The sequence below is a fragment of the Lissotriton vulgaris genome, chromosome 6 (genome assembly GCF_964263255.1).
Source record: "Lissotriton vulgaris chromosome 6, aLisVul1.2, whole genome shotgun sequence".
NCBI lineage: Eukaryota > Metazoa > Chordata > Amphibia > Caudata > Salamandridae > Lissotriton > Lissotriton vulgaris.
The window spans coordinates 1494061046-1494086296 of NC_141694.1; the positions used below are offsets into that span (position 1 = coordinate 1494061046).

A 25251-nucleotide genomic window follows, 5' to 3' on the forward strand; every position below is an offset into this window, starting at 1 on the left:
TTAGTGCCTTGAGTATTCTGAGAGAGCTGGGCAGATCAACCGATCTAAACGTGGAAAAAAAGGAGGCAGATGCTACCAGCAGCCCACCTATAAGCTTCCTAGGAGAAGTTGAAAATGTCTCTTGGATGCTAGTTTTTTTGTCCTTGAAAAATTTCGCAAAAGTGTTGCACCAAGTCTCCGAGATAGGAGCCCCCGTCACCTGAGCTCTAGGGGCTAAGAAGTTCTGCACAAGAGCAAAGATTTCTTTTGAATTGTTGTTGGCCGATCAATGTGAGCAGAGTAATACTGGCCTTTGGCCGCTTCAATAGCCGCATAGTAGAGTTTTTGTTTGGCTTGCAGGGCGTGTTTGTCAGTGGAACCGTAGCCCCTGGAGCGCCATACTCTCTCCAATAATTTGCACGCATGTTTCAGAGTCCTCAGCTCAGGAGTGAACCAAGGCTTAGAGGGTGACTCTCTCCTCAGCCTAGGCTGACATGGTGCCGACAGAGTAGCGACAGAGCTTGAAATCCAGTAAGCAAACTGTGCCAGATTTTCCTCCAGGTACCCCAGAAGGGAGGGCCGAGAGGCCGCCAGAGAGCTACTAAGCTGCCCGGGGTCCAATTTCCTAGTAGAAGGGGGGCGGTGGCAGTTGACTGGTCGTGAGGAATGTTTAATATCCCATTAAAAGAATATGGGAAAATGATCCGACCAAGCGACCAGTCTCGGCCACACGACCAATAGAGGGAAATTTGAACAAATGGTATTCAAGGTGTGTCCTCCTTGATGGGTGGGGTACTTGGCCCATTGGGAAAGGTTGACCAAGTGAAGGGAATCTAGAAAAGCTGCAGAATCAGTTGTGTCAGTGTGGTCAAGGTGGAGATAAACATCCCCAAGAAGCACATAATTCGAAAAACTCAGTGCACGCTCTGCCAACGCATCGCCACAGGTATCCAAGAAAACACTGGCTGAACCAGGAGGCCGATAGATCAGGGATCCCCCCAGGGTAAAATGGGCAGAAAGGTGTAGGGTAAAATCCAGGGCCTCACAATCTCCCCAGCGGGTGTGTAATTCGCTATAAAGAGTCCAACAATCCCTATACAAAATAGCCAAGCCGCCACCTTTACCTACTGGGCGATCCACCCTGTGTACTTTAAAGCCCACAGGTGTAGCCAAGGCAACAATGGGATTTGAAAAGGCATCAAGCCAAGTCTCAGTAATAAACAATAGGTCTAAGCAATTGTCAATCAAATCAGCAACATCGACATAGTGCTTCTTCAGTGATCTAGCATTGATGAGGCAAGCCCTAATGCTCCCAGGCCTAAGAACATAGAAGGAATATAAAGTGGAGAAAGAGTCACACTTTGATGTAGAAAGCCAGCAGGTTGCGGCTTAAAGGTAATAGAGACTTAAAGACAGTAGAAAGAGCATGTGTAATTGGAAACGCAGTAGAGACAAGGTGGCTCTTTGTTACTTTAAAAAGGAACCTGTAAGGGCGCTGCAGTGGCAGGAAACTATCTTGCACCCGGAGAGCTCTTTGTTTGCAGAAGGATGAAGTGGTGAGGGATGGGCTGACCTTGTTGTTTTCTGTGCGCTGCGTCTATCCTCCAACATCCACCCTCCATTCAATTTCGACATAACAAGATATTTGCAACTATCTAGGAATAGGCCTCGTCACAGGTGATTCAATATTTCCTAAATGATGGTGCTATGTTTTATTTTCTTTAAAAAACAGATTCTATGTTTTCAGGCCTTGGGTACCATATTCCCAATTGGTATTTGTTTCCCAATCCTAATGATTGAGAACACTTCCATACATTAAGCAATACAAATATTTAACTCCACGTTCTCAGTGGACACTCGGTGTAACTTTACTCGGTTATGCAATAGACATCTCCCCCCTGGTTGCAGCTACACATCAAAACGAACAATAGCTTTCTACCTGAGAGGACCTAGGTAATGGAGTTGGGGAGTGAACCCCACCAAACTTATAAAATTAGGGCGCCCAGTCACCCAGGGAACACCAATGGTTTTTTGAGGCGCATTAGCGTTTCAGTTTGGGCTCAAACATATTCAGAAAGAAAAAAAATAGAGGTGAACATCAGGTGCAAAGAAGAGTGTTTAAGTTCTCCAGAGTCTCCTGGGACTTTGTGCGCTTGAAACCATTACTTAGTGTATTTTTAATAGAATTTTTACATTTTGGCACAGATAGTATTAGACTATGGTCCTGATTTAGATCTTGGCGGATGGGTTACTCCGTCACAACGGTGCTGGATATTCCATCTGCCAAAATATAAATCCCTTAGGATATATTGTGATTTATGTTTCGGTGGATGAAATTTCCATCACCGTTGTGATGTGGCAACCTGTCTGCCAAGATCTAAATCAGGCCCTATGTTATTAGCAATTTATTTGGCAGGGAGGCCTGGTCTGCTTCACTCAAGTAGGAAGATCTTAGGCGTTCTGCTTCAGGCACAAGCCTGTACATCCAAACCTAAAGTAGGAGGCAAAGCTGTGGACCCCGCCCCGTCTCTGACTCTACCTTTTCTTATTATGTAACAGGCAAGGGTTGTATCAGTGCGCTTGCTGATCCCACCTCTATCTATTACATGATGGGAAGAGTAAAAGAGGAAACTCCATCCTCCCTGTCCCAAGATTGATATTTGGGCTCAATATGCCTTAGCAGATTGAGAGCTACAGCAGGCAGCACTCGTCTCCTGGGACATCGAAAGTCCTAGAACCACGTGACTAGGTGTCCACTAACTATTTATTTATTAAAGAGAGAGTGAACTTCACTGGTGAGTAGAGGATGGGTGCTCTGAGTATTGACCCAAACCCTCAACCAGTAATTGCCAAGGTGGTGTAAGTGATCACCACTATGGACTTATTATTGGGTGGTGTCATGATTGGGTTTAGCACCTGGGTACTGGCTTCCCCAGGTGAGTGTCACCTCCATCTGTGGGGTGGTACTGGTGGATCTGTGCAGAAAGTGAAAAAAATTATCTCCTATACCCCAAAGTATAAAAATAAGGTGGTGATGTTGTATTGGTGTGCTAATTGCCCTTAGCATCACTCATGAGTGGTCTACATGTTTCGTCCTTTTGTGCTCTAACGGTTCCAGGCCATCCTCAGGACCTCTTAGTGGTAATCAGATCCCTTTCACAATTGTTCCATTGTACATAGATGTCCACTAAATACAGCTCCTTCTTCCCACTCCCAAATGTTGTTCCCTCAGGGAGGAGGATGGCGTGACACAAGGCTAGAGGGCCATTGTGGTCTGTGGAGTGGAGTGTGCAGTGTATATGCGCTTGGTGAAAATGCCAAGCTGATGATTTAGGACCAGAAATGTATTGCTGTATTTCTCTTGAAAATAGCAATCTTACGTGTGGTGAAATTAAGCTGATTTATCTAAAGTTAACTTTTTGTATTTCATGATGAAACGTCTTTAATTTCAGAAAGTGTCACACTGATGTTTCGGCCATAACGAATCCCTCTGTTTGAATAGATTTAAAGATATTTCAGAGATTGTTTATCTCTAAGATTTATTGCTGATTGTGCCAGGCAGTTTTTACTGTTATGTTTGTTATTTCATGACATGTGTATAGAAATGTCATTATGTTTTGATAACTATTTTTACATTATCACTACTGATACTGAGCCCTGACCATGCAAGATTGATATAAGCTATATAAAACGTTATAAATAAATACACCTGTCCCCTATCTCATCCTGTGATTTCTGTGATTTAGTAGTAACATTGCTTTATGAGCCTGTTCCAACTGTCTAGCACTTCTGCAGACTGCCTGGGATTGTGGGGCTTGTCTACCTTGATTTATTTACCTTATGTGTCCTTTGCACGCATAGCCTCATTCATAAGTTATGACCGAGAATCAAGTTTAAAAGCTCTGGATGGAGAAATGAAGTGAAGAAAGAACGCTCATAAGAAGATTTTCGTAGCTACCTGTAATAAATATAATTCTTCTCCCAACATTACGTTGGAAAAGCCATTGTTTGCATATAATTTTTCAAAGTTTTCTTAGGAACTGTGAGTCTCAACACTCTTGGTTAGGCCTGCCTGGTACACCAAAAAAGTTGGAATATTTCAATAGTGATCCTCCAGAACCCCTGGCTTTTCAGCCAGTTTAAGTCAAAATTGTGCAGCAATATGTACTCTATAACCCCTCGCCTTGACCTCCAAAAACACCATACATAACATAAGCCTTGTTTGAATTCGAGATGGGAATTTGTGCACCACAATTTCAAAGTTCATCAGGTGACACTGTCTGATACAGAACTGTGTTGTTCTAGCGGAGATTGTTGAAGACCTGATTGGTCAGTCGCTTCCTTTTCCTTCACATATCCCATTTTAATAGAATGTTAATGTTAATGTTAATGTTATTTGTATTTGTAAAGCACAAACTGATACCCAAAGGTGTCCTGGCGCTATAAAAATACCAGTGACCCCTGACGAAGGGCTGGTGACACAGCCCGAAATGCATTGGGCTTTTCAATAAAGATATGCTGCTCAAAACTATTGGTTGTATTTGGATCATATTTCAGTGAAGGTCTGGATAGGCACACGAAAATATATGAAGCTTCCAAAAATACAAATGATGATTGATGTGGACATGAAAAAGAGGAAAGGAATAATTATAGATAAATGACGGATTAAAATTGGAGTTAAAAGAAATGTGGATTAAACGTTTGGATCTTGTATCCAGTTACGCTGTGCATCTGGGTGTGGAGCGTAGAAATTCTGCGTTCCCCATTGCAATGAATTATATTCAGTGCATTAGGGCAAGCACAAAAAGCCTGGATGGCACGCATAAAGCACAAGGATGATTGTATTGGATTGAATTTTCGTAAATTTGGAGTGCATACCACCCCTATTTGTGCTATAAAAATAAAGGCATACATGTCAATTGTTCAAAAGCTGAGCCACAAATTTGTTTTCACATTTTCTAAATGAAGCAGTTTTGCAGAGCATGAAAGCTAATTTAATAAGCATGATTCAAAGACTATTTTTAATGAAGAGGACATCTGGTTTTATGTTTATGCATAGGTTCGAAGAGTTATTTAATCTTGTTGATTTTTTACCTTTCTTTTTTTTAGGAGCAAAATTCCGAAAATATGTGGGTCACTCTGCTCACGTCACCAATGTCCGCTGGTCACATGACTTCCAGTGGGTGTTGAGTACCGGAGGAGCTGATCACTCTGTCTTTCAGTGGCGGTTGGTTCCGGAAGGTGTTACAAACGACATCATTGAAACAGCACCACCTGGTAAAACCTATTTTCTAGAATATTGTTGTTCGAATTTATTCCTGCATGCTTTTAGCAGGGTTTTCAGAAAATCTAAGAACCCTTCCAAACGTTTCTTGGCTTAAAACATAGTGATCTCAACCACACATTAGACACATGTATAGGGTGCCTTATTTTTTCTAGTCTCACAATCCTAGAGCGATTTAACCTAACCTATATGATATGTGGCAAACGTGCTTATGTGTATAAAAAACTCTTATTGTAACATGTAACTAAAACAAATGCTGCAATTGTAATAGACTACAGATTAAATTAAGCATAATGATCATAAATGTACAGAAATTGTCCCAAATCTTTAGTTCATGACTAAGGGCCATAAGTATCAAAATCCTCTTTTGCGATTCTCAAATAGCAATTTTTTGCGAGTTGCTATTTGAGAATCGCAAAATGCTATGTATGTAGGATTTGCAATACATTTTCTGAATCCTACATATTCCTTAATTGAAAATCTCAAATTGCGATTCGCAGTTAAGGAATACCTCCCCATTCATTCCTGAATGGGAAGACATTCTCAATTTGCGATTAGCAATTAGAGAATCGCAAATTGAGAATACAATTTCAAGGGTCCAAGGGTGTCAAATGGACACGCTGTTGCACCCCTGAAATAAGCATGGGTGCACATGTGCTGCACATACATACCCTAAGGGCATTTATGTGCTTCATTCACATTGCACTTTGAAAAATACTAAAAAGTGCATTTTCCAAAGAAATCGCAAATTACCACCAACTTGAAGTTGGTGGTAATTTGCGGTTCCTTAAGGCCAAATTGCACTTTTTTGGTGCTTCTTACATTGCTTTTAAGGATTTGCAAAATTTGCGATTCCATAAATGCAATCACAAAATAAGGAATCGCAAATTTTGCGATTCCTTATTTTGCACGCAAATTTGCCTTCATACATACCATTTAACAAAATTGCAATTGCAAACGCTGAAATTCTGCAAATTTCAACGTTTGCGATCGCAATTTTGCTTGATACATATGGCCCTAAGTTACTTTACACTTAGAAATGTGCAAGACACACAAGATTCCTCAGTAGTTGAAAAGGGTGTAGTAAAGGAGGAAAGGAGATAGTAATAGTGAAGTATTCCATGGTAGAAGTACTAACATCATTGACCTTAACTGTATCAATCATCTTCCAGCAGATCTCCTCCCAGCCACCTGTACCATGCTTGACTGTTGGATGAATTTGAATGGGTGGGGTCTAACATTGACTCAGATTTCCCCAGTGACGGCCCCTCCATTAGGCTGGAGGGGCACCGCTCTGCTGCCACTACTCGCAAATAAAACGATAATAAAACTGGTTTTAAACCGGTTTTATTATTATTTTATTTGAATCCCCCATGGACCCGCCCCCAAGACTCTGATGAGTCTTGGGGGCAGGTCCAGGGGGATGACACTGTGGTGGGGGAGTGGTAGTGCACTTCCTTCTCTGTGCATGAGGGTAGTGGCGTGGCAAGGTCAGGTGGTACCCGGTGAAGAAAATTTCTTGTCACCACCGGCTTGACAAAATGGCAAAAATATGTGTTGACACCCTGGCCAGCCACTGGCTCCCAGTCTGCTTGGGAACACAAAGTCCCAGCGCTCAGGCTAATCCTGACGCTGCTTTCATGCAGCTTCAGGATTGGCCGCAGTGTATTCTGGGAGCCTGTGCCTAGAAGATGGAAGAGCGCGATGCAGCGGCAGGCGATCAGGTACGGTTTTTGAAGAATTATTATTTTGTCCCCAGCTCCACCCCCCCTCCCCTTCCCCACCCCCAGCTCCCTCCTCCGGCCTGCCCAGCCACTTTGGCAGGGTATGGGACACTACTGGATTTCCCACTTCTCTTTATTCCTGGATTCAGCCCTTCTGGAAAAGACTGCCCTTTTTTTAAATCTCAAGTTAAATCCAAAAGTGCAGTTCTTGACCAGCTGCATGTCAGTTCTTATGCCACAAGAGTTTCAAACAATATCTTCTATCGCTGAAGGTACTGTACAGTCAGAGTGGGAGCCAGGCATTCTATGATAGGCATGCTGCAGCTCCGCACGAGGACATTCACCAACATCATCAACAGTGATTTATTTAGGAAGGCCACATCAATTCATTGCATACAAAAGAAATCATAATTTGTAGCACAAATATTACAGCATTTTGATAAAACCATTGTAACAAAAATTTATATTTGCAATATATAGTTAGTTAAGGGTATAGTTACGCTAAATGCAGTCCAAAATATTGATAACTCCTAACAGTAAAATTTGATGCACAATTAAAAAACAGTCACTCGTCATGTAAGGAAATTCACTCCTCCAGATCCTGAGTCAACCGGACCTGCCGAGATAGTTGCATCTTGCTCTCCAAGAGTACTCAAGGTATTTTGATTTAGCAAAGGCTATAACCAAAGGCAAGGAAGATCTACAATAAAGTAAATCAATTTTTGTGCAAAGCAGAAGATGTAAGCTGAATAAAAGGAAATGGCAAACTGACTGCACGTTGTCATTGCAGAAGAAAAGTCAGATCCACACTTTCCTCCAGAGTCTTGCTAGAGCACAGCACATAAATCCATTCCAAATAACTGGTTAGATATTTCTCTCCTGGACAGACAACATACACATCATCTCTCCATCACTTATTCTTAGGTCTCGCCTGAGACAGCGCATGCACTTTCCATTCGATATTTTTTTATTGTGAAAAAATAAAACTTAACAAGGGCTTCGATCCGGCTCATTACTTAACATTGGTGGGATTCATTGTCACTCTTTTTTTATGGTTTCATTGTAAGTAGCAGCTCTTCTCAACTGGTGTCATGTTGCCATCTTGCAATAGACTGCTCTGGGAGTATTTTTATTCCACCTTCCTTAGATCAGACGCATAGGGCCTCATTATGATGTAGGTCGGACCGCAACCAACGCTGTCAGTTGTGTTCCAGCCGACATCCAGCAGGGCGGTCCAACTGCCACAGTATGATGCAATTGGTCAGACAGCATCGGTCGGAGGGACCGACCGACACTTACGACCGGCTCCTCGAGCCCATCGGTCAGATCGTATTCCCTACAATAGGGACAGTGCCCGTGGAGGCACCGCCGTAGGGATTATGATGGCCCATTCATGACGGTCCGACCACCATGAAAAGGTATCCGGAATGGGACTTTGGGGGGCCCTAGCAGGGCCCTTGTCCCCTGTGGGCCTCCGCTATGAGCCCAGGGGGAGCACCTGTGGTGCCCCCAAAACATCCATGCGCCAGGCACCACATGGTGCCTGGCACAAGGGGCCTGGATGTTTGAAAACATCCCTGCTCTGTTGTGGCTTGTGCTGCCGCCTTTTTCGGGCTACAGCACAAGCCGCAATGGAAAAAGTTATGATTCTGTCCGCCTACACGGCGGTCAATTCATAATTTGGTTGGTGGGACCTCCGACTACTTGTTGGTCGGTCCCAATCCCACTGCGGGCGTCCGACCGACATCGTAATGAGGCCCTTGGCGTTAAAAAACGCATGTTTTCTGTGTATAACACCCAACTTTCCTAGCAACAGTGCTACTGACTCATACTCACCTCAAGGTCTCCAGCTGCCATAACCAAAAAGTGCTATGATGCAGCAATCGCTTGTCGCATCTTAGTACTTTTTTTGTAATCTTGTTTCTTAATAGTAATGCTGTGGGGCCCTCCGCATTATGTGGCCCCTCCTGTGCCAATTTAAAATAATGATTTTCCTCTAAAATGTAATGCACAATACGTTGTCATGCAGTAGACTGTACTGTCTCCTCTTACTGTGGTGGTGAGCCATCCTCCTCATAAGCCTTTGTGTTTTTGCACCTGCTGGTATAACTGCGGCTTTTCCTGCTGATACCAACAAGCATTGCAAAGCCAATAGGTCTTGCCTATACAAGATCAACTAGCCTTGTCGTCTCTTTTAACCATGTTGCGCAGCTCGTCAGCAAACTTCCTCTTTGCATATTAGTCCCACTCTCACACTTTGTATGTGCGTATTTCGCACTTAAACGGTGTGGTAACTCGTTGTTGCGGGCCCCTGTGGTCAGCGACTTTGCACCCCCAGGCTTCAGTGTCTTTGCGTGGCGCTGCATGCGGTGGTTTGTCCCTGGCATGCTGAGTTAAACGGTACAGTCAGCTGGCTTGTAGTTGTAGTCTCTGGGACACTGTAGGTGGGCTCTCATCTTTGGCAGTCGAAGCCTCTATGCTGACACAGTGACTGCTCTAGTGGCTGCAGAGGCACCCGTCCAACAGGAAAGCCTGCAGCATAATGATGATTTGATGCACACCTTCTTCTTATGCCATTTATGGCAGGAACTGAACTGAGAGAGCAGAGGGACCCCTCTCACTTTGGCCAGGACTGGCTTTCCTCCCTGTGGGCTTCTGATACTAGACCGTTCCTACTGAGGATTTTCTTAACATTAGGAAGCTCGACAATTCCGACAAGGAAGCCATACATTTGATAGTGCAAAAAGCAAATCTAAATCGAACAATTAGCAAGAAATTAAAAAAAAATAACAAAAATATATATTTTGTTTTGTTGAGATATGAAATATATGGGTACAAATAAGTGTTTAAACTTTATATCCTCAAAGCACAGTGTGGCACATTGAGACTTGTCCGAAGGGAAACCCTGACAGGCCAATGCGCGCCGTCGGACTGAATGTCCTTCCTAGATGCAGGTGACATTGACACCTGGAGACTGAATGCGCGCTGGTATTAATAGTAAGTAATCCTAATCATCCTCAGACTGGTTTAGCGCTTACCTTTCACACACGGATGTGTACAGAAATACATATTCAAACAGTTTATAATCACCTTGGTAACCCCGATTACAGAAATCGATCACCAGGGCAAAAGAATGAGAGAAACGCGGAGTCCTGCCTCGGCTTCATGTGATGTCCTTAAAGCCATCGACTTGGAGTGTGATTTAGCAGAGTCGATCGGCAAAGCAGAAAGGAAAACAACGAACCGAATCAGTAATAGCGACCTGTGTGTATACAGAAGCCAGAGGTGTGTGTACATTGAGTGACATTGGCACGGCAGGGGTGACGCGGTGATCCTCCTGGGTACAGATGCTGATAGTGTCCTTGCGCGTGTCTTTCAACACCTGGTAGAAGTGATCCAGCGTCCTTATCACTCTGTTCTTGGAGAGACAGGAAAAGTCATTATGCAAAGCCTGCATAATGTTGCACAGCACCATCTCAAGCTGCAGACAGCGCCATCTCAGACTGCAGACAGCGCCATCTCAGACTGCAGACAGCGCCATCTCAGGCTGCAGACAGCGCCATCTCAGGCTGCAGACAGCGCATCTCAGGCTGCAGACTGCGCCGTATCGAGATGCAGGCAGACAGGTGGCATGGAGCAGTGGGCAGAGGCGAGACTGGCAGCATGGTGAGTCGAGGGCTGCTCATGGCCATAGACACGCGCCTTATAGATGCATCCGTTTGTTCGAGTGCTGCAGCTTGGAGATGCAGCTTCCAGAGGTAGGAGCTCTCAAAGATGCTGCCATTAGATGTGATGGTTCTCGGTCTTGACTGAGTTCACCTACTGTGCGTGAAGGATTATAGTAGTGTGGCACAGCGCTTCTTAACATTTTGACTTCTGTGGGCCCTTCTCAGTCATTACTGGAACCCGGGGACCCCCAGTGAATTATCATTATTTGACTTTCGGCAGACCCACTAAGTCATCATTGGAAGGCGGGGACACCCCACCTAAGCATTTTTGATTATTTAAACCGAAAAACAATACGAAAACGAATAGAGAAACAATCATTAATGAAACAAATACACAAATAATGAAATATTTTATTTCATTCACAAATATATAAAGAAAATCACAATCTTAATTTTAATGGGAAGGTTGGAGCTTTTCTAAAATGAATGGAGGCCACTCATCATCCATATTGTACTGTGATTGATACATTTGCACTGCCCCTACAGTCAGTCGCTAGACGATACTAACGTTTACAGAATGTTTTAAATTGTTTAATTTTACATTTTGTTTCTTCAGTTATATACACTTTATTAATCTGTTAATATTATTTAATTTTCCAAGCAGTCGCCAACACCTTAGAAAGGCTTCCCCAGACCACAGGTTAAGAATCACTGGGATATCAGATTGTTCTGGACAGTGTGGTATGTAGCTCCTCGCAGTCTATTCGCCTTTCACATTCCAGGATCAAAGCAGATTCACGATGACCTACACAGATGCACAAACTCTAGTCGTCCTTTTTATGGAAGCTACTTTAATGATCATAAAAAAGCAATTTTCAATTGCTGGAAATGAGGAAACTGTTAGGTTGCCTACGTCACATTACATACATGTGGATTTCCTTAGACATGCATGTTTCTTTCTCTGGAGAAGGAGATGTATTCTTCACTAATCCCGCCCATGGGGGTTTAGTTTCTAAGGCGCGTGTTTTCCACCATTTCTGCCACTCAGTTTCTAACTTTTCATGACCAGTTTAGAAATGGAAGGCAACTGTAACTTCGTTGTTTTGTCGCACAAGTGGGACATTCATCTCCTATTGATGGATTCTTCAAACTCTGAGGAATCTCCTGGTAGAATTATATCAGCAGCTGTATGTTCCACATAACTGCAAGGTATGTACTGGTGCACACCACTCACTCATTAGTGGCTGCCACCTATATAAATATATAATTTGGTAGAGCGGCTGCAAGAGGTGGGCGGGATGTTGGGGAGGAGAGGGGTTTCGAAGTTATACACTTACCTGCCGCTCCACTCCGTTCCCGCTGATCACCGCCTTGCTGCTCCTCTCGTCGGGCCGGAAGGGGATGAGCTCTTAAGGCATAGGTTTCACAACCAATCCAGATGCTGTTTTTATAGCATGAGAGCAGCACTAGGATTGGTCTGAGCAGCCTCGTTGCCGCTCTGACAGTGAATTGAAGCCTCGGTTAGCTTAAAAATGCATATCCCTGACAAAGAGATGTGTGGCGTGTCCCCAAGAAATACTCCTAATTGATCTTTACGGTTACTCTCCGGATTCTGGTCCCAGAATGGATGCTTTCTTTGGTCATGGTACTGTTTCAAGCTTGTGCTTTTTGCCCTGTTACATTAATTTTGATTGATAATCATTTACCATTAGTTGGATATAGGAGAGTGCAGGAAGTAAGACTAAAAGAAACTTACTTATACTGTGCATCATTCAGTAGGGTGTCTGTTGTACATAAGGCCCACACTTCATCAATGGGTGCAAGAAAAGTAAGTAAATTGAGAGGCATGTTAACGTCATGAATATATTCTTTGTAGATGTCTTCATTTGGTTGCAGTAGAAATCCTGCTGTTATGAAATACTAAAAAATCAGCATGGAGAATATATGAAAGATGCAGATTTCCTCAATTAATTATGCTATAACATACATATGTGGTTTGTCCAATAGCTGTCTAATCCTCCATTTGTAGGTAAAGCAGGAATGTGCAGTTGCACCATGCCGCGCTTGCACGTGAATAGAGGCCAAACCTCCTTTCTCTAGACGAGCCTCGTTAAAGGAAAGGATCACAGCCGCCAATAAAGTGAAAGCACGTTAAAAAAAAGCATTTGTCTGAATAACAATTTTTTTTTTTGTAAAACCGGCCCAAACAGGTGGCCGCGCCCCCTACTTCAGAAGCGGCTCGTCTAAAGAAGGGGGCTTGGCCTCTATTCACGTGCTAGCATGGCATGGTGCCCTTGGAAACAACCCCAAAGAATTTAAGATATCACCATTTACTATGCCAGTAGCTCAAACTCTCGTAAATGCAAGACCTATTGCATTGCAAAGAAGTGGCTGCCATTGTCCCGGCTGCTTGGAAAGTAAAAGCGCACATGGTGCTCTGAATCTTGCAGAAAAGCCTGCCGAGTCTGCAGTAGGAGAAACTCATTAAAGAAAATAGTGCTTACAGACTGAATAAGACATACTGAGTAACAACAGAAATAAAAGCGTAGGAGGTTCTAAATGAAGACAAGGCAGTACTAAGGAGGGACTAACAAGCCGATTATCGAATCAGAAGCTAGCATTTACAAAGGACAAAGACACAAGCCAATGAAAAATAAGGGAAGAGAGGGGGCATAGCTTCAACTCCATACTCTAATACAGCATGCCTTGCAGAGCAGCGCATGCTCTGCCCAGGCTCGACCTAAAAACACTCATAAGGGAAAAAAGAGAAAGCGAAAGATGGAAAAATCGTCACCAATGGAGAAAGCAGGAACCTGGAAGCTAAAGATAAAGGTGCAGGGAGTGTCTGGCAGTGGATTAACGCCTTGTCTGCTGCAGGAATTCTAGCCCGGTGCTGGACATTCCAATTGCGGGCGGGGTCGTGACGGAACCCAGCCGTCATGCGCACAGGCCACCAGTGGCTCATGACGGCTGGGTCCCGTCATGATCATCAAAGGGGTTAAAGAGGCCTGGAGGTGAATTCAACATTATGCAGATTTTAATAGGACCTCTTGAGCAGCTATTTAGGCACTGGCACTCATTCTTTTACAAATTAAGCACTGATTACACTGATTGCATAATGAGCATGTTTTACCTTACTGTATTTAAAAACTGATTTTTTGGGCTGTGCTTTAGTCCCTATGTGGTATTTCTTGTTCTTTTGCTGACATTAACTCCTTCTTGTGTGTTTGCTTCATGCAGAGGCTGCCAATGATTCCTACAGTGAAGAATCTGATTCTGACTTGTCCGACGTGCCAGAGCTAGATTCAGATATTGAACTGGAGGCTCAGATTAATTATGATCGTCAGGTCAGTAAACTCCTTAGCGTTCCAGAATCTTTATCTCACTTCCTCTTTCTAGTCTATTTGTTCAATTTGATTATATTCATCAGAATTATTTTTGTTGAAAAAATTCTTCTTGGGTTATCTTTTCTCATGGCTTTTCTTCGAAACTGAAAAGTAGCTCAGATACAAAAAATCAGAGCTGATCCACAAAAAGGCATCACTGAGCCTGGGAACACCACTCACCTCGCTGTCATCAAACACACCAGCAGTTCACATCACATTGGCTCAATTCATTGTTGTCTAAAAGATGTAGGGGTGGGCGCCTGCTGATCCACTGGTCCAAAATGTTATGGTTCAGATCTACAAATGCTACTTGTAGCATTCTTATGCCAAATCCTTCTGCAGATAAGAGCCAGGAATCTTCGGATTTCATAGTTTGCGAAGGGCTGAACTAGAGAGCAGTAAGCTTAAACAACGGAGCTTGCGCTGTGCACATCCTATTTCTGCATTTGCAGTTTTCATTGGTGGCGCTTGGAAAGCATTAAAACAGGCAACATTAAACACAGCCAGTATGTGTGGGTTTCAGTATGCATGCACTGACTCACCTATGAAGTCTTCAGTATCACTGTTCAGCTGCCCTTGACAGCCGAATGGGCAAACACTTTTCGAATTAAAAATAATAAAATAAATGACAAATGTAAAGACAAAAATCCTCCTTACAATGGCGGTCGGACGAGTGTCCGACCGCCATAACTTCAGGCTCGAGACCGTCTGATAAGGAATCAGCGATCCTCCCAGCCCAATTATGATATGACCGCTGTGCAGGCAGTCATAAACATCCCCTTTTCAATTGCAGCTTGTGCTATGGCCCAGAAAAAGGCCACGCCACACGCCGCAATAGAAAAAGGGATGTTTTTAAACTAACATGCACATGTACCGTGTGGAAGGCCTCATTTGGTGCCTGGCACACAGTGCATGGATATTTGGGGGACACCACATGTGCCCCCCAGACCACATCGCAGAGGCCTCCGGAGGATGAAGGCCCTGCTGGGGGCCCCATAAGTCAGTTTTCAACAGCCTTTCAATGGCAGGCGGGCCGCCATGAAAAGGCTCCCCAAAATTGACATCCTAATCCTTACAGTGGTACCTCCACAGGCACCGCCTCCATTGTTGGGATTACTGGCTCTATGGAGGTGTTTTTTTAGACGAGTGGTGTACCGCCTGTCAGAGCGCGTCACCCTCAACGCCATCCTTGTTAGCGGTCTAGTCTTTTTGGGTATAAAAGACCGATGCTAGAGCGACTGCACTGCCATAACGGTGGAGGGTGAGATCCAGCTGTTAATTCTGTGTATTCTAAATTTTTTAATTCCTGTTTCTGCTTCCTTTTTATATATTCCTCTGCTTACCATCGCTGGCTCTATGGAGTTATTTTTTTTAGATGAGGGGGTACTGCCTGTCAGAGAGCGTCATCCTCAGCTGCCATCTTTGTTAGTGCTCTAGTCTTTTTGGGTGTAAAAGACCAATGCTAGCGCAACCACACAGCGGGTGCACCAGCGGCGCACCAAAGGCAAGCTGGTCTGTTCCCGTCCATGCACCGGCCGTACACAGCACCAGCCATACTGCTGAAAAATTTAATGGAAGCCTGGAGAAGGTGCAGCTTAGTCACTGCTATTCTAGAAACCATCTGCTTGATATTGGCACGCCGATTGCTCCAACGGAGGTAACTTTTTTACAAGAGACGGACCCTTCCGTCCCCCAGGTCAGCAACTTTGTCCTTTGGTGACAACTCTAATATGTTGACTGCTAAATGTTAGATCCCTGGCCAAACATGCAACATGAATAGGTGTATTACGGAGCTGTTATAGCTCAGATACACGCTTTCTAACAAAAACCTGGACTTCCCCTGACCTGCTGGTCGATCTGGGTTTAGCCTGCCCTCCGGGATTTAAGATTTTTCATGAACTGCGGAAGGATAGGACGGGATGCGGTATGGGGCTTATTTTTAAGGAAAAGTGGAATTTTGTCCCACTGAGTCTTGATGACTTGGTCGGACCAGATTTTTTGGGCTTTTCCCTCAAGGATGGCGAAGGCTGTTTGTGCTCTGGTATTTTATGCTACCACCCTCAAGGGCCATCTGGCTCATACTTACCTGTTCTTTTAGATCTATGTAGTAATATGGTGTTAAACATTTCCAGTCAATATCAGATGGGGAGCAGTACCAGACAGGGATGCCCGCTTTCGCCCCTATTGTTTATTCTAGCACTGGAACCTCTTCTGCAAAAACTGCGTACAACGGCAGGCCATAGGGGGATATGTATAAATGAGGAGGTGCATGTGGTATCGGCATATGCTGATGACATTATTCTATTCATTAACAATCTAGATGGAGTGTATGACCCTCTTCCAGAGCTTTTTTCAATATTCCAAAAGTTTTCCGGTCTTACGATAAATGAGAACAAATCTTACGCCTTCTTTTTTAATGATGTAATCAGGAATGAACCAATTCACTTTGGTCGCTGGAAATTTCAGACCGTGCCAGTTACCTTCAAATATTTATGCATTCAAATATACTGGGACGTGGAGGACATACTAGACGGTAATTTAGCTCAATTTATCACATCTCTTCGGAAACAGATAAAGTTTTGGACTTCCCTACCGCTATTGGTGACTGGCCGGGTAGCCATAGCTAAAATGGTAATGCTACCGAGGATGTTATATTATTTTGTTAATTTACCCATTTTGATACCGCTGTCTAAATTTAAATTGTTGGACACCCTACTAATTGAATTGGTATGGGGCACGGGACGTAGGCACATAGGATTCACTAAACTACAATTAGCCACAAAGCACGGAGGAATCTGAGTCCCTGACATGAGAGATTACTGCTATGCAGGTCAACTGCAGTGGTTGGCATATTGGATAAAAGGCCGTAACTTGAGAGAGATATCCATGACCACGCAAGCATGGGAGAATGGGGAACTGCTTGTACTATTGCTACCGGGCAGTAAAGTTTCGTCAACAGTGCCCCCGCTTTTGCGCATTGCCCTGGACTATTGGACGAGGGCTACATGATACACCAAAGTCTCAGCGCCTTACGGTCCGAATATACCTCTACTGGGCCTTCCACTTTCATCGGGAAGGGTGACACTCAGACATATAGGGACATGGACAGAGGCAGAAGTGTCCACAGTTGGTTACCTCTTCGCCGATGGCGCACTAATGTGCCATGATGCATTTGTGAGGGGGTTGGGGGTGACAGATAGGCTGTTTCTGTTGCATGCACCCATTAACCGTTATATTAAGACATTGTGGGCATCTAGAGGGGATGAGCCACAGACCCATGCGTTGATACATATGCAATACTTGATGGGTAATGGGGGTCTTTTGACAAAATGGCTTTATCGGGGTATCCGCACACATACGTCGGTGTCACTACATTCAATTCAACATAGGTGGGACATGGATGTTGGCCGCACACTCACGGACAAGGAATGGGGGTTACTATTGGAACACCCGAGTAAGGTCTCCTGAAACCCGAAATGTAAGTTTATCCAGCTAATGATAATACATTGTGCGTATTTAACCCCACACAAACTTAACTAAATGTTTCCAGAGATGTCAGTGATTGTCCCCGCTGCTGTTCTCCCAATGCAGGCTCATTACACATGTTATGGAACTGCCCTAGGCTACTGACCTATTGGTCGACTGTGCAGGACCTGGTCAACAGCGTGGCATCGACAGAGAACATCAGGTCCTTGGACTGTTGTATCTTAGGTTTAAGCCCCAAAGGGAAGAAGGGAAACCCTACGAGAAGGTTTGTGAATATGGCAGTGATACTGGCGAAAAGAAACATAACCATGAGGTGGAAGGCATCCAGACCACCCAAACTGTCAGACTGGTACGATGAAGTAGTGCAATGGGGGAGGGTAGAATGGAGCAGAACTACATAGAGAAGAGCATGGGGGTTGAGGAAGATGCCAATATTGCTTGACTGCAATGTAATTATGGATGAATTTGTGGCCAAAGACCTACAAGAAATGTGATGGAATGTGTAGAAGTGGGATTGTATATAATGTCAGGTGGTGTGGACGATATAAAAATGCAATACTGTGAACTGGATATACAATGTTAATAATCTACAACTGATTTACACGATATGTATTGTTTACCTCGCATGGATGTTGGATTACTGTAAAATATACACATTAGCTCGAGCCAAAATGGGGGCGGCATGTATGGGAGGGTTTTGTCAATTGTCTTATTTATAAGGGACAGAAAATAGTCAAGATAACTCTAGAAGATCTAGATGATTGTGTTAAAGCTCAAAATTTCAATAATTAAAAAAAAAATAGTCATATTGGGTGATTTTAACTTTTGGGTGGGAAAAGCTCCTTCCCCGGCATTGAGAGATTTAGTAGGTTTTTGCAACACTTTGGGCCTGGACAAACTTGGGCATGCTCCTACTCTGGATCTCTACTTTTTTGGCAGTTGGGCTGGTGAGTGTAGACACATTTTACACTTTGTTGCTGGACCGACCACGCCCTGGTAGCTTTTTCGCCAGCAGGTAGAGAGCCTAGCAAAGTCAAAGGGCATCGAGTCAGTATATGCCACAGAAGAGCTTGGAACTAACTCAGTAGGCCATGCCTAGATAATCTCTCCTCTCTCTCCTTTTCGACCTTTGACTGAGGATATTCAGTAGAAGACAATCTCTCCATCTTGGAAAACTGAATATCAGAAACTCTGGATCGAATCATTCCTTTAAAAGAAGTAAAAGTTGATCGTAAACTCTCTGCTCCCTGGCTTATGCTTCATTATGGCTGCTCAAACAACAATGCAGAAAGCTAGAAAGGAGATGGCGTACTGCCTATAAGGAAGAGGAGAAAATAGATCTTAAGGCCGCTCTATGTGACTATAAGCTATGCATATTGAAGGCTAAAGCGGATTATGCTAAAGCCATTTTAACCGCCCCTGAGAGAGCGCAATTTGAATGAAACATATGTCCGTACCATATTTACAAGCATATCGCATAAAGTTAGAAGTTGTAACGTGAAGTAGCACTTGTAGCGTAAAGTTAGCCGATGTAACTTACGTAATAGGAAATGTATTCGTATGTATTTTAGAATGTGCATTAGAATTAGAAAGACCGTATATATAGTGGTCTGAAATAGAAATGTGAAAATGCATAAACGTGCTAAACTGAATATACGTATGTAATTATTAAACGGAGAAAGCGGTGAAATGTGAAGCAAAGAAATGTGTAGACTATATAGCACTGTGTAGGAACGAGAGTATAACATTGTATTTTATGTAACAAGGATTTGCTTATAATCAATAGTTTGCTAATTCGATTATATATATAAGTGTGTTAAAAGTTATACTGTGTAGAGAAGAGTTGTAGGAATTTTAGAATAGTGTGGTCATATGTGATTTTAACCTAACGGACCAAGGATTCGCAAGAGTGTAGTCCACTGCATGTAATTTAGTGGTCTCTCAGGAAGAGGGGGATAGCTTTGATCTGTACGTGCGAGCCAAGAGTCAAAGGTCTTGTTAAATTTAAAGTGACAATGCCGGATGAAGTTTATGGCTTAAATGAGATAAGAGACGCTTGGAATTTGGGGTCTTGTTACGAAGTGACTGTTCACAGGACCAAACGAGGTTACAATCACAACACGAATGAATAGAGTTCTGTTGAGGTGATAGACTTTGCTCTGAAAGTGTCAACTGGAATGTCATGAGGTTACCAGCAAGATGACGAAGATGGCGCCTAAGAAGCAAGGTCAACTTAACGGACGACGCGAAGAGATGAAGCTATGGAAAAACCCAGAATGAGATCACGTGAAATGTGTACGTGGTGGGCGTCAAAGGGGCGTTCCACCCATACTGTGATTTTGTATTTAGGGACAGCACCCCGGGGAGAAGAGAGCAGAGCAAGCGCAGATGGCCTGAGGAGTCAGAGAGAAGAGAGCAGAGCAAGCGCAGATGGCCTGAGGAGTCAGAGAGAAAGAGCAGAGCGCAAGAGAGCAGTAGGCCGAGGACCCTTAGAGAGCGGATGGGTAGGCAGAAAGGGTACTGCTTCTCGAAATAGAATTCCATCAGAGATTAAGAAAGTTTGAACTTCTTTGGAAGTCAAACTGCTGACACCTTTTTAGGTAAAGAACTTGCAGAATAAGGATGTCACTTAGCATAGAGTAGGGACAGATTTAATTTGATTTTATCTTCTTTTAGATGACGCAACAGATCCACTTTGTGTCTATGTTATTCAATTTGTTGATTCTGGAATTGGTTTTGATTGTATTCTTTTGTAGACTAAGATTCTTTAGAGAATTTATGTTCCTTTTAGTTCCTGTATACTTGTTGAATCTTATCCTGAGAGGATTGTATATGCAATTGACATTAATTTTATATTAAACTTTTTAAACTTTATCAGTCGTAAGTGGTTCTTCAGAGTTGCGTCAGTTTATGGGGTTGATCTAACTTATGTGGGTTTGCCTTTTACTCAATGACAGTTAATAATCGATCCAAAATTGGATGAATGAGATAGGTATCTAAGTAATCAGAAAAAGGTATCAAAATCTCATTCCCCGCAGTTGGTAGCAGAGAAAGATGGTTGGCTTCTTGAGGAAGGCAACCTAGGTCAGGTCTAGATTACCCCAAGGTCCCTAGTCATCGACGACCAGAAGAAGAATCCCTGCCGAAGAAGGTGCTGACGGTGCGAGAGAGAAAAGCAGCAGAGTCGGTCGAGAGTGAGTATAAGGGTCATGCGTTGCCAGATTGCGGTGTTTTGTGTTGTACCTGTGTTGTAATGTCAAGCGGAGTTGAATGCCTGTAGTGTGATTGAGGGAAGGTTGTGAGCGCGCGCAACCGGATAAAATCTTAAGTCCAGAGAGGGCTTAAGTGGTTCGGGTGTATCGAACACCCAGAGTAATTGTCTACCATTGTAAAGGGGGTCATGAAGTACCATTGATCGCCCGCAGGACCGTGATAGGGGGAATGTCTGAGTAAGTGTATGAGTAACGGACGCTGGTCGGACGTTTACTGTGTGTAAGTAACCTATCAGATAAGGCGAGCGTCTGAACGTGAGAGGAAATACGTCTCGTCAGTTGAGGTGACAATTACAGTTAGACTGTGGACGTACAGTCAAGAAAAGTGATCGCTTGGTCGGAAGTAGTCATTTTTCGGCGTATGAATGAAAACGCATGCAAGACCGTGAGACGAGCTGAGAAAGGAGGGGAACTGCTGCAGAGGGGACGAGTGACGTCAGCGTAAGAGCCGCGCTGGGATTGGCCGGTTAGCGTAGAGTCGCGCTGGGATAGGCTGGTCAGCGAGAGCCGCGCAGGGATTGGTTGTTTGTCATCGGGAAGTAAATAAGGAAGAGAATTAAGGAAAATCGTAGATTTTTGAAAATGAAGTGTTTTAAGCGTTTAAGGGCAATCTTTAAGAGAGATAGAGGAAGCTAGTATGCAGGGGAGGAAGCCCCACCAGAAGGCACACCAGCTTATTATATGGCTGTGAATGTAGGGTTACACTCCATATTATGGATCTCGGAGTGGAGTAAGCTAACAGAAGGAAATGAGGAACTGACGTTCCCGAGATACGGGACGTTTAGGTTAGAAGTATTGAATCAACTGAAAGCGGTAATGCTAGCAACGAGACCTCTACCGAGGCCAACACAGTTCGAAGCCCTTAGTGCATGGTTCAGGGCGGCACATGACAAGAGCTCGAATAGACGCCAAGAAAGAGTGAGACGATCGGTAAAAGCAGTGCAGGATGCTAAATGGGACGATGAAGCTAAAAAGTGGAGGGTGCAAAAAATAGAAGCAGACAAATTGTACACAATGCTAGAGGCTACAGGAGGAAAGAAACCTCTAGAAGAAGATGAGGATAGCGAGCCGGATGAGGATCTGATAGAGAGGCTATTATTAGACAGACCACCTCCGTACAATAGAGAAGCCGAAAGTCCCGAACTACAGCAAGGGGACGGGGCTAGGTGGGGGGAATATAAACCGCTCCCAGTAACAGAGTGGGATCCCAAGAAAGGTGAGGAAGTACCTCAATCTAGTCCCGTACAGAGAGTAGTAGGAAGATTCGTGGTCCAGAAGGTGCCAGAAACGGAGTGTGCAAGGTCGTATCAGCTGCCGGATGCTCTACAAGTACCTGTTACCATAGGTCCTATAGTGTCAATCTACAACCCGGAGGGAGCCCAGCAGGAGGAACAGGCACGGTGGGACAGGGAAAGGGCAGAGATGGAAAGTAGGAATAATACGATCAATTCCCAAAGGCAGTTGCTAGGACCAAGGAATCGGAGCACCCCATTGGGTCCAGTAACGGATCCCTGGATAGAACAGGGGGGTCAGAGAGGACAGATGGATCTGAGGGGACCGAAACCAAAAACCTTTAAGGAATTAAGGGAGTATTTGAAAGAATGGGATGCTGCCGAAGAGACTCAGAATAAAAGAATAGAAACAGAAGCAGAATGGAGAGATCAAGATAACAGGATCCTCTCTCACTGCGGAGCTGGCGAAAGCAGCCCGGAGTGGGAGGGAGGGAGTCAAGGAAGCAAAGGAGATACTTGCCATACCATCAGTGGCAATAGACAATTGTGTGAAGACAAGAGTACAGGATGTGGGGGGATGCCTCGCCTCATTCTTAGTGAGGGAGAACGTAAGACGCAGGAGTATCGAAATAGTTTCAGGTGCACTCACCATGCACCGGACGAAAATGTGCGACATTGGAGTCACGAAAATATAGGGAGTCGCGAAGGGTCTCGCCATGCATCCGGTGATCACGGACGAGATCGCGGGAACATGGAGGACCGTGAAGGACCTTTCCGTTTATTGAGTGACACCAGACAGCAAGGGAATAGCAGTGATTTAGAACAGAACGGAGGATCCTATCTCGCATCTAGAGAGGCCGAGCTAAAAAGACAGAATGCAGTGATGGGGAATAGAACATTGTTCCACCATACCCCAAGGGAAGATGGAAAAGCTTGGGACTTAGAGAGGTGGGAACAAAGAGAAGCAAGAAGGACGCCTCATAACTCACCTGTGCCCAGACGTAGGACTCGTAGTGGGGGTGAGAGGGATGTAAACGAACCACCTAGGAGTGAGGTACTGAGAGCTGAGATAAAAGCAAAACGGCTCGATGTAACCAGTTTAAAATCAGATTTGGATGAAATAATAGACGGCACATTGCCAATGGAAAGGATCGATCTGTATGAACAGGATGAAATACTGTTCATATCTAAGGACGTTACTCGGAAAGCGAGGTCAGTTCATGAAAAATTATCTGAGTTGGCAGACAGGTATATGATAGACTTATCACGAACTAAAGCTTTACAGGGTAACCATAGGCTAAACTGCACGGATCAGGATCTAGATGAGCGTAGGACGATTGGGCTGAAAGTACACATAAAGGAACTGATCCTGAGTATCAGAATGTGGAGGGATTTGGATAAATGGGAGGAAAGATGGTCCAAGAGGGGATCCGTCAGAAGGAGTACACTTACGAGGTCCCCGGATGGAGAGCTAATGCGAATGGAAGCTTTCCCTTTGCGAGAAATCGCGAACGGAAGCTACGTGCATGTGCCCTGGAGTAGGGGGGATTTAGCGGCATTTACAAATTCTTTCCCAAAACTAAGGGAGAACCCCGTCGAGTGGTACAAACAGGTAGAGAGATTCGTGAAGATCTCTAAGGTGCTGTGGGTCGACTTGAACACCCTGTTTGATATCGTAGTACCCGGAGATTTGTGGACGGCATGCAAGCTTAGTGTCGAATGGCCCATTTGTGAACCCACGAGGGATGTCCGGATGAATGGTCCATCAGAGAGAGTCATGGAAAAGTACGAGAGGGTAATTGCATGGTTAAAAGAGAAGGTGCCGTTGCAGGACATAGACTGAGTTAAGATAGATCGAACAACTCAGGAACCTAAAGAGACCGTTCACGAGTTTTATGAGAGATTGCTGAAAGCATTCAAACAGTACAGTGGATTGGACGTGATGGATCCTAAAGACATAGGACAGTTCTTGTCGAAGTTCGTCCTAGGATTGCGACCAGACATAAGCTTAATGATTCAACAGCATTTGATCTGTTGGCAAAACAAACCTTTAGATGAGATTCTGAGGTATGCGAGGTACTGTAGCGATGAAATAGATTCGAAAGCAAAGAAACTTAAGGAGAAGCTGATGTTGGTGCAGATGCAGTCAGCTGGAAAGGGTGGACAGCGGCAACAGGGAACAGGAACCCTAGGGAAGAAACAGAATAATCAAAACAGAGATGAGGAAGAAAAACCGAGACCTAGGGTAGATATTGCGACACTGAAAAAGACAACGAGGTGCCATCAGTGTAACGAGGTGGGACATTGGAGACGCGAGTGTCCCTATAATGTCGAGACGGGGGAAATAGAACAGGAGGAGGATGTGGTCCCGAAGGGAAAGTTTATCAAAGGGGGGACTCAGACTCCTCGAGCTCAGTTCCCTCAACCGCCTCGCATTGCAAATGGAGGAAAAACCTATAGACAACTGCCACTGTTCGTAGGAGGATAAGAATGCTACTACGTTGATCCTCTTACGGGGCAACGAGTGAATAGGGAAGAAGACTGTACCCTAGGAGCAGCCCTGGAAGTAGACCAGAGAGGACCATACGTAGAAGCTGAGGTGGCTGGATGTCCTACGACCTTTTTGGTGGATACGGGGGCCACTCGATCCACTTTGAGATCGGCGGTAGTCCCAGGTCTGCCAATGTCGGGAGAGACGATTCAGGTGGTAGGAGTCGCAAATAGGAGAATGACGAATCCTCTGACAGAACCAGTGTCAGTGAAGATAGGAAATTACAGTGATGAACATCAGTTTGTGATTTGTGATTCTAGCCCTGTATGTCTGCTAGGAAGAGATCTGTTGTGTAAATTAAATTGCACAATATATTGCACACCTGAAGGAGTAGAAGTGCAGACTAACGATGATGATGCTGATTTTAAGGTTGTAAACTCGCAGGAATGCGTGGAACTATATCCTACCCTGACGGTGGAGGAGCTTCCACAGGACTTGAAGGAGACAGTGTCAGCTGAGGTGTGGGATTTTACTGGAGAAGAAATAGGACTGATCAAAGGGGTAGAACCGGTAAAGATCATGGTAAAACCCAATGCCGAGTATCCAAGAACACCACAATATAAGTTGACACCGGAGACAATTGCAGGAATAAAGCCTGTGATAGAATTCATGATTAGACAGGGAATACTGAAGGAGATCGTGGGAAGTCCATGTAACTCCCCGATTATG

At 44.3% G+C, this 25251-nt stretch overlaps 1 protein-coding gene across 1 annotated transcript in view; it reads left to right on the forward strand.

Moving 5' to 3' along the window:
- Window positions 1–25251, forward strand: part of EML6 (EMAP like 6) — a 748837-nt gene that overhangs the window by 348345 nt on the left and 375241 nt on the right. Inside the window, exons 11-12 of the mRNA XM_086927650.1 lie at window positions 5089–5256; window positions 13896–14002. Coding sequence (XP_086783776.1) covers window positions 5089–5256; window positions 13896–14002 — 275 coding nt within the window. The remainder of the gene's footprint in view (window positions 1–5088; window positions 5257–13895; window positions 14003–25251) is intronic.